The sequence below is a fragment of the Gavia stellata genome, chromosome 19 (assembly GCF_030936135.1).
Source record: "Gavia stellata isolate bGavSte3 chromosome 19, bGavSte3.hap2, whole genome shotgun sequence".
NCBI classification, from domain to species: Eukaryota; Metazoa; Chordata; class Aves; order Gaviiformes; family Gaviidae; genus Gavia; species Gavia stellata.
In genome coordinates, this window is record NC_082612.1 from 19,094,364 (window position 1) to 19,111,263 (window position 16,900).

Sequence of the window (16,900 nt, forward strand, 5' to 3'; positions counted from 1 at the left end):
GAAAAGAAATTTCACTTTATTATGTAGCACTTAGGTCATTATTCAGGTTATAACCCTACAAGTCTCACATCCCTTAAGGATTCACACTCCTGGAAAGAAATCGGTGCAGAAACACAGACCTAAAGTGAACAGCCTCTGAACTACAACCAGTCAGAATCGCAGTGTTGTCATGCAAATCTGCGGATATTATTAAACGGCTGCAAATAATGAAGACAAGAAAGCAAAACAAGGTAACAGTCCCACATTCATCTCATTTCACATTAGCTGAGAAATCAAAGGCATCCATCTCAAGTCTCTGGAAAAGCCTCTATTTATCACTGCCAAGTGTTTTTGCCAGCCAAATTTCACGGAATTTTTGCTGAATTTCCACTGAAAAGGACAATGTCATCTGTTTCAAAGCTGGAAAAAGTATTCTCCCCTCGGTGTCCATCAGTTCCTCATTTACATCACTCACGGCACTCAGGACCAGGATCCTCACTCCAGTGGGCTCCCCGTTTCTCACTCACAAGCTTAATGAAGTAGCTATGACTTGCGTACAGCTTGAGCTTCTCACTGATGTCAACCCACTTCACTACTCCAGCGTCATCACCCGCTTCCAGAGGCAAATTATCCATTGTCTCACCTGTTCACAAAATAAGAATTAGGACATGCTATCGCATCTTCTTTCCTGCCTTTGCTTCTCACATCTGATCAGTTCTGCCCTTCCACGTGGCTCCTCCACAGGCAGCAACATTCAACAGATTCTCAGAGAGAAACCAATTAAGTTGCTCACTGATTCTGTGCCAGGAACCTTTTTATACTTGCACTATTTTAAGGCAAACCTCAGTGGCAGAGGTGATGTTAACTCCTTGTCACCACTCCTCGGGTACCATCAGCAGCATGACAAGTTACTAGAAATCATTATGACAACACGTACTCACTGCTGCAAGTTTAGCCAGTCCCGCTGCCTTGATTTTTGTTCATTTGGCTAACACTTGACAGCTTCCTTTCTCAGGTACTATTCTACAGGACAAACCGAATTCTGAAACTTGCATATGCTTATGGAAAACCAGAATAATTAAAATTTTACTGAAGTCCCCAAAAATCAAAAATAGTACTTAAGGAAGGATGCAGAAAGGCTTCTCCAAAGTTTCTTACTCTGTTTCCAGAAAGAGTCCCAGGACTTCACAGACAACAACCAAAGAAATGTTTTTAGAAGTATTACAAAATGTGTTAGAAACAAAGACCAAAGGAACAGTATCTTCACTGTTTGTGGGGGCTGATAAATCAAGGACCAGTAACATGTGAAACTCCACCACTGGTATCTACCACCCAAAACACAGCGGAAATGTCACTATTTGAAGTCTCTGACTTGAGGAAGTCAGAAACACCTAACTAGATTGATTTATCTTAAAAGCTGAGAGATGAGAATCCAAGATAACAGATCTGAGAACTAGCAGTGTATGCCCATTCCTACTGATTCATAGAAGTAAAATAAGGTCCAACAATTACTCTGGCAGAGTAACTGAGATAAAAGGTCTCAGAGCAATTACAATGCCAAAGCAATAAATGCAGTGAAAATCTGCCAGCAGCCAGAGGCAACGGCTCCTGAAGCACACGCCAGCTACTAAAGGAAAAGTAAGAAAAGAAACAGACTATCCTTCCACCCCAGACTCATTAAAAAGGGAAATTAAACCAACTCAAGATAAATACAGTGACAAGATGTCCAGTGGTCAATCTCCATATGAAGGCACATGGTCCACAGCTTAGAACTAGCTACCAAATTAATAAATCATTTTCAGGCAAAGTCCGAACCTTCCTTATTTCAAGACTGACAGAAACCAAATGGGAACAACAACTACCTGTCACAGCTGAACATCTTAGGAGACAAGAGACCCTCACACCCATTGATTTTAGTCTAATATTTTACACCTGACTTGCATGCCCCCCCTTTTCATTGCCAATCTCAGCCCAACATACATCCCAATTTCAAACCAACACACAGTAAAAAGGCAACTAAGAGCACACGTGGAGACACCCACCGGTTTCGTCATGATAGTTCACCGCCTCCGTCTCCATCCAGGCATTATCAGTGTTACGAGGGTCATCCACATATCCTCTGTACACCTAAGGCCCCGAACAAACCGAAACAAGCTCAGAGTCCCAACAAACAAGGTGGAATCAAGAAGAAGATTCTTTTCTTTCCCTCCAATACATTTGCGCTTACAGAGTTTTTCACCAGTCCCTTCCACTTCCTACACCGTGACAAGCCAAGCGTCACAGTTTATTTTCATTTCAGCTACACTTTTTCAAGTTCCATACAGCCACGAGTTATATGCACAGCTCAAGAGGCTATCACAAGGGGGACAGAGCTCACCACAAAGTGTTCCTGGCTGAACAGCTTGTGGAGTTGCTTCTCCAGTTCTGCTTTCTCCTCAGGTGATTTTTGCAAGGAGTTCAAGGCTTCCTCCTCAAATTCCCGCTTCAGGGTAGCACTAATCTTCTCCCCTGGGTCCACCATCCCCTTAGAGGGGAGAAAGAAAAAAGGTGACTATCCCTCAGATTCCACTTGTTTTTACTCCCCTGTGGCTCTTAGTATGTATGTTACATCCATGCGCATCACACTCTGGACAGCGGAGGAACTTTACACTTAGTTGTAAAGAGCAAGCACGCGCATCCTTCAAAACCTGCAAGGGATTACATCATGCCTGCACTAAGCAAAATACATGGTCAGAATTAAATACGAATACCGCCTTGCAATGCAGAAACAGCAGCAGGCATATCAGCTTGGGCAGAGCTAGTTTAAGGAGCATTTCTCCTCACCTCTGCAATGCGAGGTCATTCAAAAAGCATGCTTATGTCATGCGCATGCCAGTTATCACCTCGTGGCCTTACCAGCAGGGAAACGTCTACTGTCTCCGGAGCTTTGCTCTTACCCCTGGAATGGCCCACTCCCCACAGTCTCTCCTCTTGATAGCTACGAACTGCAAGATGTTTTTGCCAGTAACTGGATGAGCAACTTTATTGCCACTTCCATCCCTCTTCCACCTGCAGCAAACGACAAAACAAGAACATGCTTTGCTGCTGCTTGACAGGAGGGCCTGGGAAAGGAACAGCAAGGCGCCCGTGCTGTCACCTGCGTGGGGGCAAAGTGGAGGAAGAATAGTCACGGGAAGGGGGGGAACAGATGGATGCCGCCCAGCAGATCGCAACCAAGAGCAAAACATTGAGTTTTTCCACACACCTCTACCAACCATGTTTTCCTCAGCCGAAAGGGCAGAAACCACCCAAGAGACCCATTTCAGTAGCCACGCTGATAGCAGCAGCTCCTTTGAGAGCTACGCCCAGCAAGTCCTATCAGCTGCAGTGCTCACCGAGCTGCACTTGTGCCTATCCCTAACGAGAGAATGAGTATGCCTTCTGCTAGAACAGAACATACATGCAGGCTGCAACACCTCCAAACCATCACCCAGCACAAGGCCACAAACACCCACCATTGCCTTCAGTAAAGAATTAAGAACTACTAACAGTTAAAGCAAAAAGCTATCTAAACAAAGACAAAATAAAAACAGCATTTCTTTTACTTTCAAGGAAACAACTCAGTAGCATTGGCAGCCTTCTGAAAAGGGGGAGAAGTAAAATGCATTAGGATGATTTTCACACTGGTTCTATCTTTAGTACGGCACTTCCTAGCTTGCACCTTTGTTAGCTACACAATCTTTTCTGAACTATTTCTTTATGTAAAATAGTTAACACGTACACACAGATCCCACTGGCAAAAGCGACATTAAAACAGAGCATACGCTGACCAAAAAAAGAGCCTAACCCCACCTCCTCCTACAATATACTAAGCCAAGTTAGTATTTCTTACAGAGTAAAAGCAGGCACATTGCTTTTTGTTTGCAGTTGAGTCATTATGACAGAAAAACCTATCCCCGCAATTTAACGTGCCTCATCTAAGGCCTTCTGGCATATTACATATACAGTATCGAAGTATCACGTAATCCTTTGTTTTTACATTCGTTACTGAGGATTATTTGTATAATGTATTTCTATTGAATTACACTTCCTGGGTTATTTTTTTTTAAATTGACTTCCTCAGCATTTCAGAAGCGACTTCTTGTCAGTAGCAGTGAGTCCTTACTCTTTTCCAGAGGCAAAGACTAAAATATTATGAAATCCGTGTTCCACATGTCTATATAATCACTCCATTCAGATACCCGTATCTGAATGGGCTTACACATAGAGGAACACACACAAAAGGCCCACAGAAAGTAATAGCCTGTCCAGAGATGCACAGAATAAGCAAAATGCATAGGGTTTTTTCCTCTACTGGAAGGCACCTTTCAGTCACCTGTCCCTTACCTAGTTACAACAGGATCAGCAGCATGGTTTGGTCCCCAGCGCCCTAACAGTCCTCTGCCTGCGAGGCCAGTCCTTCCCACCGGATTTCTGAAATAAGCAGCACAGTACATGAAACATATTTACTTCCCCACATTGAAAATATGCTCCAAGTAGTCTAAAAAAGCAGCTTTAAAGAAGCTTAATTAACAACAAAAGAAGGGATAACAACGTACATGCAGTGCCACCATATGCTTTAAAGAGAAAGAGAGACAAAGCATGGTCTTCTCCTTCATCAACCTCTTTGTGTTTAATAGTACAGGGAAAGGAAATACAGAAAATGGCTTTGTCATTTCCCAAATCTTGTGCCCTGAGACACTCCTGATCAAGCATCAGCCTCATTGTGCACACAACCTTGTCTGAAAATGGAATCTAGTTTCCAAGACTACAGATGCAAAGAGCATTCAATTACGTACAAACGGCAGAAAGAAAAGAAATTATTTTTAGGTGAGATTACCCATCTGTGCTATGCCAGGACTTGACAGTGGAAGGAAACACTCTTCCGCTCTGCCATAGCACACAAGTGGTACAAAAGCTTCAGAGTCCAACACCTGGTCAAACTGGGGAAACAATTAATTCAACAGACCCTACCATTAACAGTGTCAGACCTCCTCCGCCACCAGCATCACCACAACCCTCTGTTGTGGTAGTACTGGCTAACCTTTTAGTGCCTCTCTGCCACAACCTTCTTCCAGAAAGAACTCTCTGGCCTTGAGGTATCATTTTTCCTGTCTCTAGGGGAGGCTATCTTGATTTTGTTCTAGCAGGTACAGGTCTGTCAGTTTTGATACATGGTAAGAGCTCTGAGATGACATGACTGAAATTAATGTGCAAACAAAAAAACCACTCACCGGGGCCTCCCATTTTCAACCACATATAAGCCATTCAGACTCTTCCTCTCCACTTCTCCATCTCTCTCATTGAATTTGGGAGAAAAACCTTTATCGCTAGGTGGAAAAGAACAATTTAATAGAGATAAGTTATAAAACGCAAAACACCCCTCTGCCCCACAAAAGCTTGAAGGCCAGCCACCAGATCGGCAACACCCATTTGACCAATGAGCAGCTTTTACCAGAACTTAAGTTGCAGGCCCTCCCTTTTCTACAGGAGGCTATAAAGTCTCAACCTTTACTGACAACAGTCTCCCGGCATTTAGTTCTGCAGACCTAAGTGCGCCCCTCTAAATTATTTAACATTGCGTCTCTCTAGATTTTCATTTAGACAAAGTGTTTCAAAGGCATTCTTGTTAAAGTTAGAGAACATAGAAGGACGTTATCCACTGATAAAATTAAAAAAGATGTTGCTAATTAAAAAAATTGAGCAGAAATTTATGAGATATGATTTATCAGAGCTGCAAGCTAATAATCACCCATTTTCAACATTAGCTTAATACCAGTTTTCAGAGGTGCACATAGGAGACTGGCATCTGTCTACAAAAGTGTATTTCCTTTCCCAAAGCAATTCCTCTCAAGCCATCACAGGTTTCAAACTATTGATTAGCTTCTTCCACACATAATTCATTTGGGAATTTACATTAATACCTAAAAAAACACCCTGCATTTTCAAGTACTACAACACCTACTAAAAGATTACCTGACACTTTCCCAACTCTGCCTTGGCACAACATCAGCAGCCCTACAGACTTTGAGGAGTAGCATGCCTTGCAATCAGCAGAATATTAAACCAAACTAAGAGCAAACAGAAGCACATGTTCACACAGCAATGGGAAACAAGGCAAGTAAGGCTGAAACCTCCAATGCCATTATCTTCTCATCTTTCTACACAGATGTGCAGACACATGAATCACCATTTCACACTGTCACAAGTTAGACTCGATGCATGCATCTAACCTTCTCGCCAAAAAGCATACAGCTTTCCCCGAGAGGAGAATATATTCACAGAATCAATAAAAATGAATACACATATTTACAAAAAAAGAATTACAGTCACGCATTCAACCTGTCACATTTCCTGAGTCAGAGCGCTCAACTCAATTCTACTTTAATTCTCTTCTCATCTTGCATTCAGGCCATGAACAAACAAGCAAGTATACTAGGAAAATGTTCTCCCAAATTCTTAAGGAGAATTAGGAGATTTTTCACTTAGCTCACAACACTGAGAAGCAGCACTACACAGCATCAACAGCTGTCCGTTATTCCAATTAACACTACTCTTACCTCAATCCCCCAGCTCAGTAAAATCATGTGTCAAAGACCTTCACAGCTAACCCAAACCATTCAGTTCTCTAACCACCATTTTTCTAGGTCTTGACTTTCACACACCCCTGTAGAATCATGTGTCACTTAAGCTGATGATCTTATTAACTCAGCTGATCCTGCTTCCATGTTCACAGGAGAAAAGAGCCACAATCTCCACTCACTTAATTTGGGGATCTGCCCAATTGGGTCCAGCCAAAACAGACATTGCAGTGTACTCCACAGGATTATAATCTTTCCACTCAATCTGCCAGCCCACTTTATCTTCAGGAACTTGGCTACGCTCAACATGTGATCCAGGATACGGGGAGGTGAGAGCTTTGCTGTGGTAGAACTTAACATGGTAACTGTTGAACATGTTAACAGGATGAAAACGGGACCAACAGTTTCCAGATGAGTTACTGAAAGAAAAAAAGAGAAAAAAGCACCTCATTCATTAGGCTTTAACCCTGTTACTTAATCCCAGATCTGCACAGTACATTACAGCAAGCGGAACAGACACACATGAAGATTTCATAGCATGAGTGAGAAGCTGAGAACTCAAACTGCCATTCCGGACTGTGTGGAACGCTGACCAGTTATTAACCATACACAAGGAAGACCTCAAAGATACTTACCATAAATGCAGCAGGAAGGCCTGCTTGAGCATTACATCTCCCTGTGGGCATTTCATCGACAAGCCAACCCAGCCTTACAAGAGTCCTGCTCTCACATCCAGTGGTAGACCAGGCAAGAGCAAGAACAGACTATCCAAAAGCCTGAGCAACACAGTTCTGAGTTACTGTGACCACCAAAATATCATTTTGTGCAACACCGAGTAGGGTAACGCATACCTTGTTTTTCAATTTCAAAGCAGGCTAGAGCTATCAAACTAGTTAAGTTAGAAGAAAAAAAAATACTTGAGACATCTAATGATTTTACTTTGCATGGGTTTTCCGGAGCTGAAAGACCAGTCAACAATAAAATATTTCAGAGCAGATTGGGTTACAGTGCCTGATCACCAGCTCCTAAAAACTCTACTGAGATGCAACACACAAAGCAGCCTTCCTGTCCTCAATTTTTTTTAAATTATTACAAAAATAAGGAGAATTACTCTAGACAAGAGGCTCAAAGCTCAGCAAGGGCCTAATAACCTACAAGAGTACTCTAAAAACAAGATATTTATTTAAAAGTTCTTAGGGTAAAGCTTTTTTCTAAAACAAAAAAGAATCACTTCCAGCATATAAGGAAATGTAACTCCTCTGCAAAAATGCATCCAGGTTTTAACAACACCTGAGCAAGGTGATGATGGGGCCAATGAGTTTCAGATGAAAAAGAAAAAAACAACTCATACATTAAGTATTAACCCTGCTATTTGAACCTAGATGTGAATTATAACTAGCAGAACAGGCCAGGCTTTTTCAAAAACAGCAGTCCCAGTTCTAAACCTCACTCATGCTATGAAATCTTCAGGTGCATCTAGGAGAGGAAGTTCTGCTTCACGCTGACGTTAAGAATGCATTGCTCGCAGTTACAGCGTGCGTGTGCTGCTGTGTTCACTGCTGAGAGGGTGTTCTCAAGAGCGCAATTCAGCTCACAAACCGCTCGAGGCTCATAAAATCTTTAACAGAGATGGGGAAAAGAGCATACTTCATAGGGTGCCAACCTCCACCTGCAGGTCAATGTTACATCACTTTTGTTTTTTTTAATAACTACATCAGTTTAAAAGCCAGCCTGATTTTTGTTTCCACCACACCCAAAAGGGACACCCTCAGCTACGCAGCACACCCCGTGCCAAGCTCCCCCTCAGCTGGCAGGGGACGGCACGGCAGCCCTGAGACCTCGGCCCAGCCATGAGGTAGCTGCTCCCCTGAGAACAGGGCACCACCTCAAGGCGACCAAACGCCCGCCGAGCCACCCAGGCGGGCAGGCTCCGAGACTGGGGAGCGCCGGCCCAGCCCGAGCCCCGACCAGCTTCGGTCCACGGTACCTGAGGGGCGGGCGGCGCTGGAGAACACAGCGGGCAGGCTGGCTGGATAGCACGACAGCGAAAGAAAACACGGCGACCGCTCGAGCGAAACCGGGCACCGCCGCCGCACGCAGGGAGCCGGCGAGGAGGAGCATCGACGCCGCCACCGACCTCACCTCGGCGGGAGCAATCCCCGCCTACAGCTCCACAGGGCTGGGCCCAGGCCTGAGATGCGGGCGCGGGCCCAGGCCTGAGATGCGGGCGCGGGCCCAGACCTGAGATGCGGGCGCTGGACCGGCTGGGCGAGGGAGCCCGCTCCGAGCTACCGCCCTCTCCCCGAGCCACGGGCACAGAGCCGCCGGGGCCCCCCAAACACCGTCCGCTACGGGCCGAGCCGGGCCGGGCCACCGCGCTACCGCTACCGCCCCACAGCCGCCGCTTGCCGCCCCGCCAAGGACCCTCTTTAGAAGCTCACCTCTCATTGGGCGAAGCGCCACCAATCGCCAGCGCCTCCGGCCCACAGGCTTTTCCCCGCCCAGGGACACGCCTGTCGCTCTCTGATTGGTTGATACGCCCCTGCGAGGTGGGGCCGGGCGCGCGGCCGGTCCCACCGTTAGCGGCCACCGCTCCTCGCGCCCCGATGGCGGCCCGGCCCCGGCGATCGCGGTCGCCGCGCTTCACGGAGCCCCGCGGGGCGAGGGGATCCTGGGGCCCGGCCGGGGCGGGCCGGGCGGGGCGCGGGGAGGGCCGCGGCCAGGGGGTGGCTCCTACCGGGGTAGAGGCCCGTGACTGACAGGACGAGCGGGGCGCGCTCCGCCGGGCCGCGGGCGCCCCCTGGCGGCGGTAGAGAGCAGCGCCCCCCGGCAGCCCCACCGCGCCCCGGCGAGAGCGGCGCTGAGCGGCATCAGCGCCCACAGCGGCCCGCCCCGCTCCCGCCCCGGGCCCGCTCTGCTGCGTCAGACGTAGCAGGGCCCAGCTCGGTTCGGCAATCAAAGGCCCTTCAGCAGAACAATGAATCCGTTTCTAGATCTTCTCCTGTTTTTGGCTACGCTCCTCTACGCCTACTTAGAGGCTTTCGTGAAGCTCTTTGTCCCCGCGAAGAGAAAGTCTGTCAGCGGAGAGCTCGTTCTCATCACGGGTGCCGGCCACGGCGTAGGGAGAGCGACTGCCTTGGAGTTCGCCAAGCGTCAGAGCAGGCTGGTTCTCTGGGACATCAATAAGGTAACTGTGCAGTTCGTGGCTTGACTCGTTAATCTCCGAGGCCGCTCGGAGGGCTTTGAACAGCGTAAGCAGGGCCGTGTCCAGACTGCACCCACATCACCTCCTCCCGTGGCCGCTCCCCTCGGCTCCCTGACCGGGACGCTGAGCGCCAGTAAAGGCTTCGGCCCCACTCGCACCAGAGGACGCAGGTGTCTGGGGCCCGCGGTTACTCGCTGCTGGTCAGCGAGGTCGCGTGCGCAGCGCGTCAAAGAGTACCTGCGAGAGGGAGCGCAGGGGTCAGCAAGCTGCCGCTGGAACCGCTGCCTAGCTGGCAGAAAAAGGCACGCTCAGACCCGGAGCCTCTTTCTACAGAGAAGCAGCTTTACCTTCTGCTCGCTGTCTCTCTAGCCTCAGCTATTTTGCGTACGTTGCTGGAGGACGCGTCTCTCTTCACTCATATCGACGGGCATCACTGCGTTGAGCTGTGCGGGAGCCCTGCTGCCCTCTGGCACAGTTACACGTGTAGACGGCTGCTGCCGAGTAGAGCGTCGTCCACGTTCACTGGAATGGGGGAAAAAGGAATAAACTTAGTAGCGAGTGAAACCTGGCTTTGGTGCTGGGAAACGTCATAAGGGTGGCTGTAAGCAGACACTGAAATACAGTAGCGGAAGAGGTCTTGGATCCCAAAGGTTTCAGGAGTATGCTTCCCCAATCCAACCGCCTTGACCAAGGCCTCGCTCCTGGGGGCTGTCAGCCTTAAGCAGCAGCTGGGGCTGAGTGGAGCTGCCCGGTCGCCCGTCCCAGGGACCTGCACAGCTCCTGTCAAGTGCTGAGCTGTCCCAGGCCATTTGTGAACTGGGTCTTTTCGCTGCCTGGGTCCCCATCGGCATGGCTTTCTGGCATCTGGGGACAAGGCTACAGCAAAGTCACTTCTGCCCTCACTTAGTGGGTTGATATAATCACTGTGGGGAGCTTCTGTTCTGTGCGTGCCATGCTGTTCTCGTCAGAAAGGTCTCTCTCTGCATCGTGCGCTTTAGAGCATGCCTCTCTTCTCACATCCACTCTGTGAATACAGAAACGCGCAGGGCCCCCATTTCATATCTCGGGGGTGTCAGCTGGGCCCGTGTCTTAAGAGCTCTGCTTACAGTCACAGTGTCTGCCTGCGGTGCTGTGAAAGTCACCAAGTGCCCCCTTTCTGCAGCCCAGCGAGGTGTGCTTTACTAAGGCAAACTCACTCTTGGTGCCACATTCCCTTTCCGGCAGTCCCTCTAAGCAGATCCGAAATTTAATTAATATGAGTCCTCCCACAGAGCCCGGCCAGAGCTCTTTCCCTGGGCAGCCATGAACTGTTCAGGGGCTGGGCAGCGCTTACACCCTCGAAAGACATCTTCAGCCTCCACCCGGGCTGCCGCGGTGCTTGAGCAGCAACATGCGGGCAGGGTAGAGTTGCGCACGCGTGCCTGTCTTTTCTGCCTCTTACAGCATGGCGTCGAGGAGACGGCAGCAGAATGCGAAAGGCTGGGAGCCACTGTCCAAGCCTTCGTGGTGGACTGCAGCAAAAGGGAGGAGATCTACAGCACCGCAGAGAAGGTAGGGGAGCAGGGGCATGTCCAAACGCTTCCACAAACGTGCTTGATTTTCAGAGGAAGTCAGGAAAACAAGAGGAGAGGTATTGTATGCAAATCATGCAAACCCTTGGGATCTCTCCACTTCTCGCTGCTTTCTGTACGGAGAGTGAAGTAGCATTTCTGAGACAGCAGCCAGTCCCATCCTCTTTTGTGAGGCTCTGGCGTATCGCGCCTCGTTGCCTACTTTAATTCTGCCTTTTAGTTTCCTGAAAAGCACACACAATCATTTTCTTGTAAAGGATATGGTCCAGCTGGCTCAAAACACTCTGTACGTCCATAGTCCCCACGGTGACTACACAGAGCACACTGTGTCTGTGGGCAACGTGTGGACGACTATAAATGCCGGCAGTAATTAAGGGAGAAGCATCAGATCGAAAGCTGATTTCACGGTACTACTGCACAGTTCCTACCATGTCTGGAAAATTGGCGTGATCTTCCTAAAAGAAACGGCGTTAAGGATTAAATCAATTGTTGCTCATCTTCCACAGCCTTGCATTTTTTTTGTAACGATGACACACACCTTTCTGTTTTTTTTCTGTCCAAAAGGTGAAAAAGGACATTGGGGATGTCTCCATCCTGGTGAATAACGCTGGTGTGATTACCGCTGCCGACCTGCTCTCGACTCAGGACCACCAGATTGAAAGAATGTTTGAAGTCAACACTCTTGCTCACATCTGGGTAAGGGCCGCTACCATCTTCATACCAACATTTTTTGGGAGCATTGTTGAGGAGGTGTGTTTAGACTAAGAGTTGTTTTCAGCTACCAGTGAATTACAAAAGCGTCTTTCGGACGTCTGTAGCACAGGGGCACCCAGCCAGACTGACTGTTGGGAAACGTGATGAACCTCTTGCTGATCTGAGCCTGGCCCGGCTTTTTCATGCTCTTTTCTCTGCGTGAGCTAGCCGGCGACGGCCTCGCCTGCAGCACGGGTGGGTCTCTGTCAGAGGGGTATTAGGGTTCCTCATCGCATCGGGTAGTTTGGGCACCCGCAGCTGAGTGCCAAGACCCTGCCAGTAGAAGATAACGCAGCTGAAAAATACAAAGGCATGTTTTTAGTGGCTGACCTGCACAAAAGGCGGCCGGCACGTGGCCCGAATGGCCAGGCAGGTGCAGGTCGGGCAGAGCAGGGGAGGGCTGGCCCCGCAGCTCCCAGCACAGCCCGGCCATGGGGCACAGCGAGGCCTGGCCCCTCCCTGACTGCAGCGACCAGCCCGGCCGATCTCCCTGGGCACTCTTGCCCTCGCTGTTTGGACCTCGCTGTGTCGCCGCCTTCCCTCTTGGCTCCTGCAGCCACTTCTGAGGCCGTCTCCCATCAGTCCTGCCTCTCCTTGTGATTTGTACCTCTCTCATCTCTCTGCTGACTTTCTCACAGCTTTCTCCCAGCAGTCAGAGTGGAGGTGACACAGCTGGGCCCCGTCCGAGCTGGGCCTTGGGTCCCTGGCACGTCCGCAGCTGACCCCTGGGCTAGGGCAGCTGCCAGCTGGGCTTACAGACTGGGAGGGGTTCAGCAGTTAAGGACTTGTTGGGTGTGGCAGAAGAAGAGAGATGCTGCAGACTGATGGGCGGTTTATTGTACATGCGATAGCATTAGTCACTTAATTAATGATAGTCAGGGTCAGTGTTGAATACACCTGAGAAAACATTGTTCTTTTCCTCCTTTCCCCCACCCCATTATGGCCTCTTGGTTTAAATGACTTTCAAGACCACAAGAGCTTTTCTGCCAGCCATGATGAACAACAACCACGGTCACATTGTCACGGTGGCTTCGGCAGCAGGTCATTTCGTGACTTCTTTCATGGTGGCTTATTGGTAAGTGCTTTTCAAAGCAGCTCTCTTCATTTTTTTAGTTTTAATTGTGTCTTCTCCATCAGAAAGCACAGAGTAACCAAAATAAGCCTCCCACTGAATACAGTAGGTCCAAAGGACGGTGCCACAGAGGGAAAAGCACAACAGCCAGCGCTTAAGGGTGCCTGTCAATGTGCTTATTTAACCGATTTAAGCCCCAATTTAACTTAACTGCCGATTTAACATAAGGTTCGATTAACCTTAACCGCCGATTTAACTTAACGTTCCTGCCAATTTGCTGCTTAGCTCTGACTGAATCAGGAGCAATGCTCGTATGAAGAAACAGTCATGTGACACATCAACTCATGAAAGCTTCTCCTTTTTTCTCTCCCTCACCCATCCAGACTTTCGCTTAGCAAAAAAGGTATCCTCTTCCCTTCTCCTTCTTAGAAAGTAGCGCTTCTGTGAGTTTTTGCAGTGTTGTCAAGTAAAGCCCTAATGAGTAGCTTTTGATCTTTCTACTGTTGTGGCAGTGACTGTAGTGTATAGAAATACCTCTGCCATCGTGAGTTAAAATTGCTTTTCTACTTGAAACACGCCTAGAAAATCACGGCACGTGAACAGAGAGACTGTTCGATGATTGCCTATTGCCGTTCTGCGTCAGACCTAGCCCTCTGTAACAGCAGCTCCAGGCGGAGCAATCTTCCCCTGGGAACCCTCCTTCTCGGAGAGTCGCTCACTGCTGGCAACATGAGAGCTCCCCAGCCAGGGATTTTACTGGGATTGCAGTGTCCAAATCAATAGCAGTCCATAAACTGATTCTCTGGTTCTGCTTTCTTTTGGGGTGATTTATACTCCTGGCCTGCACCAATTTCTGTGGCGTTAATTGCCTCCATTTTGCACGCGTAACACTCCTCTATTTCAAAACTCACACGCGAGCGTCACGAGACACTCCTATGTAGTACGAGAAACACTAGAGGGTTGTTCTCCATTTCCACCCTGCCCATCCTTCTTCATGTTAGGTATTCAGGCTGCATTCCTTCTACGAATCTTCTCACATGGGAAAAACAGGAACTCCATCGATTGATGCACATCAGTTATCATTTTCTAAGAATTCCTGACGTTTGTCTGTCTGCTCACAACTAAGGCGACTTTTTCTGAAAGATGCCAGCTCTGCTTGCCACAATTACTCCCCCAAGCAGCAATGTCTAATCCAGCACTACACTCCGGCACAGGGAAAGTTAGAATTATTCCCTGCCCTCTCTTCTCACCTGGATTACGGGTTTGGGTTTTTTGCTTCCTAGTCAGTGCTGTGTGATGTTTTAGGCCCTTTCCCTTTGTAGAAAGCTGGAAATAGTATTTCTGCCTTCTCATTTGTGCTTTTCCCCCCTCCTGCAGTTCAAGCAAGTTTGCTGCGGTTGGATTTCATAAAGCTCTGACAGAGGAGCTGTCTACCCTGGGAAAGGACGGAGTAAAAACTTCATGTCTTTGTCCGGTTTTTATAAACACTGGATTTGTCAAAAACCCCCGTACAAGGTAACTATCAAAACTCTGCCTTCCTCTCCTTCCTTCTTTGCATCAAGACACTACCTAGTAGCCCCAGCTTTAGGCCTCGTGGTCCCACTGGCTATATAAAACCAGAATATAGTGTGGGCTCAAGAAAATCTGCAGTGTCATTTAACCCACGTCACGGTTGCGTCTGAATTACCTGGGTTTGCGCGTACGTGAAGCATCAGCCCGTACCACCCCTGTTTTACCTGCCTAGCTCTTACACGTATGCTCTCCTGTGTAGGCTTGGGAAGATTTTGGAGATTGAAGAAGTTGTAGAGGCCCTGATGGAAGGAATACTGACCAACCAGAAAATGATTTTTGTTCCATCACATCTAAACATTGCTTTACTTTCTGAAATGTAAGTAGCAAAAGAAAAAATAAGGGGGGGGGAGGAAAAAACATATTGATGCTAACTACCCGAGTATACAAGCATCAAACGTGTAAAAGAGATGGTTTGGCAGCATAGAGAAACCCTGGAATGACAGATGGACAGCAGAAGTTCACATTTTACCCACTTCCATTTATTTTCTATTAATTATCATCAGTGTTGGGCATCACTATACTTAGTCATTTATCAGTCCAGGTTTGACATTGATATGCCTACAGTAACTAGATAACATGTAACTGTCTGCAGGAGAGAGTATTGTTCTTTAAACAGCCACCCATCTGAAATATTTTACTATGAGAAGAACACATAACAAGGTAATGAAATAGCAGTGGTTCTTTCAAACGACGACAGCAGACATCATACACAAAGATTTTTCTGAGCCCTCAGAGGTCCTTGTGATCCACTTTCTGCAGCTAACTGTTCTCAGTGGAGAACTCGACCGCTCTAGAGGCTGATAGGGAAGGAGAGGGAGAACAAGGGAACACTTTTTCTTCACAGATAGCCGTTTCCCTTGGGCTTGCAAACAACAGCTTCTCTGAACCAGCAGCTCCAGCGTAGTTCCAGACAGAGCTGAGGACCTGCTGCTTGTTAGTGTTTGTTTCTTCATGTCAGCACCAAAGACTGAGGTCACAGAGGCTGGGAACGCTGCTTCAAAAGGGCTCTACTGCTTCTCTCTGCCGCGCAAAGCAAGATTTGTCCTCTCATACGTTTTTAATACCCAGCGTAGCTGCTCTGCTGAGGAGGCGTTTTTACCAGAGCGCAGGTTACAAATCAGGAATTCACATCAGAACAACTAAGTTAACTTTTCAGTTAACTTCTACAGTATTTCATGAAACACTCAGTAATACCTTGTTTGCAAAACCCAACACCAGAGAGCAGGAAAAAGCTTCTAAGTCTTTTTGCATCGTAAAAGAGCTGCATGCTGACAGTGCAAGTCTGCAGAAGTCTGTAGACAACTCAAATCTAATGCTGTCAAAGCCCTTAGGATACTTTTGCTTTTTTTGTCTTAATCTGGGGCAGAGGGACACAAAGAGACATGACTCATAAGAGAAGAAATCCTAGGAGAGGAAACTGCACCTCGGTTTTAACATCTCACCCTTCCATAGGCCTGCTGCTTTTCAGAGCGTAAACCACTCAATACACACCTATCTCTGTTCAGTATTGAACCTTCTTGGATCCTGCAGCAGTATTGCAACCCAAATACTGCCCAGTGGGTACCCGGCCTTGGAACTGTCATAAAAGGAGATGGGTGGGATTGGAGTTAAACTAGACTAAGATTGACGAGGGCTACGTATTCTTTGGAACTAACACCTGGTTTAAGCCTTGGTCTCAGCCTATGAGTACACGCTTCTGCTCCCAGACCAGCTCTTCCCTCACCTGCGGCACTGCTTTTTCCCATAATTTCATTTTCTTATCCTACATTTAATTGCCTGTTATTATCTCTTTCAGGTTGTTTCCAGAACGTGCCTTGGCCGTTCTGAAAAAGCTGACCAATGTCAAGTTTGATGCGGTCGTTGGGCAGAGAAGCAGCCAGTGAAAAGCAAAAATCGATCCTCATTTCCCAGTGGCACGAGTGAAAACAGAACATGTGCTGAGCGTAGTTCAGCTGGTTTGATTCAGAGCAGGACTCAGACAGATGCTGCCAGGCCACCATTTCCAAGCACACCTAAGGGTTTACCCCACACCTGCAGCAGGGACATACCTGCATAAGATGGAGCATTAACAAAGCAGAGCTGCATCTCCAGAAGCCTAAAGGGCTGCTTTGGCTGTACGTCACGTTGCTAAATAAATACCGTTCTCTAA

General features: G+C 47.9%; 2 protein-coding genes across 3 annotated transcripts; one reads left to right on the top strand and one right to left on the bottom strand.

The window, feature by feature from the left end:
• On the bottom strand, positions 1-8,699 carry NUDT9 (nudix hydrolase 9). Its single transcript, XM_059826898.1, has 8 exons — positions 8,566-8,699; positions 6,761-6,997; positions 5,232-5,327; positions 4,345-4,431; positions 2,916-3,027; positions 2,357-2,503; positions 2,022-2,106; positions 1-622 (listed from the first exon to the last, which is right to left on the bottom strand). Exons 1-8 carry the CDS (start codon positions 8,697-8,699, stop codon positions 447-449), a joined length of 1,074 nt encoding a protein of 357 aa, XP_059682881.1. The 3' UTR covers positions 1-446.
• A 776-nt stretch (positions 8,700-9,475) lies between these two features.
• On the top strand, positions 9,476-16,900 carry LOC132318687 (estradiol 17-beta-dehydrogenase 11-like). 2 transcript variants are annotated; one of them, XM_059826810.1, is made up of 7 exons: positions 9,476-9,765; positions 11,227-11,334; positions 11,919-12,050; positions 13,076-13,182; positions 14,557-14,694; positions 14,951-15,067; positions 16,547-16,900. In XM_059826810.1, the coding sequence occupies exons 1-7, from the start codon at positions 9,556-9,558 to the stop codon at positions 16,632-16,634; spliced, it is 900 nt and encodes a 299-aa protein (XP_059682793.1). In that variant the 5' UTR covers positions 9,476-9,555; the 3' UTR covers positions 16,635-16,900. The 2 variants fall into 2 exon arrangements, with proteins under 2 accessions (XP_059682793.1, XP_059682794.1); XM_059826811.1 differs by lacking the exon at positions 11,227-11,334.

Coding starts and splice junctions, on each gene's coding strand:
- NUDT9 (XM_059826898.1), bottom strand. CDS start 8,699: ATGCTCCTCCTCGCCGGCTCCCTGCGTGCGGCGGCGGTGCCCGGTTTC. Junction 2,107..2,356: donor TCAGCCAGGAACACTTTGTG/GTGAGCTCTGTC, acceptor TCGGGGCCTTAG/GTGTACAGAGGATATGTGGA. Junction 623..2,021: donor GAACTATCATGACGAAACCG/GTGGGTGTCTCC, acceptor TTTTGTGAACAG/GTGAGACAATGGATAATTTG.
- LOC132318687 (XM_059826810.1), top strand. CDS start 9,556: ATGAATCCGTTTCTAGATCTTCTCCTGTTTTTGGCTACGCTCCTCTAC. Junction 9,766..11,226: donor TTCTCTGGGACATCAATAAG/GTAACTGTGCAG, acceptor TGCCTCTTACAG/CATGGCGTCGAGGAGACGGC. Junction 15,068..16,546: donor ATTGCTTTACTTTCTGAAAT/GTAAGTAGCAAA, acceptor TATCTCTTTCAG/GTTGTTTCCAGAACGTGCCT.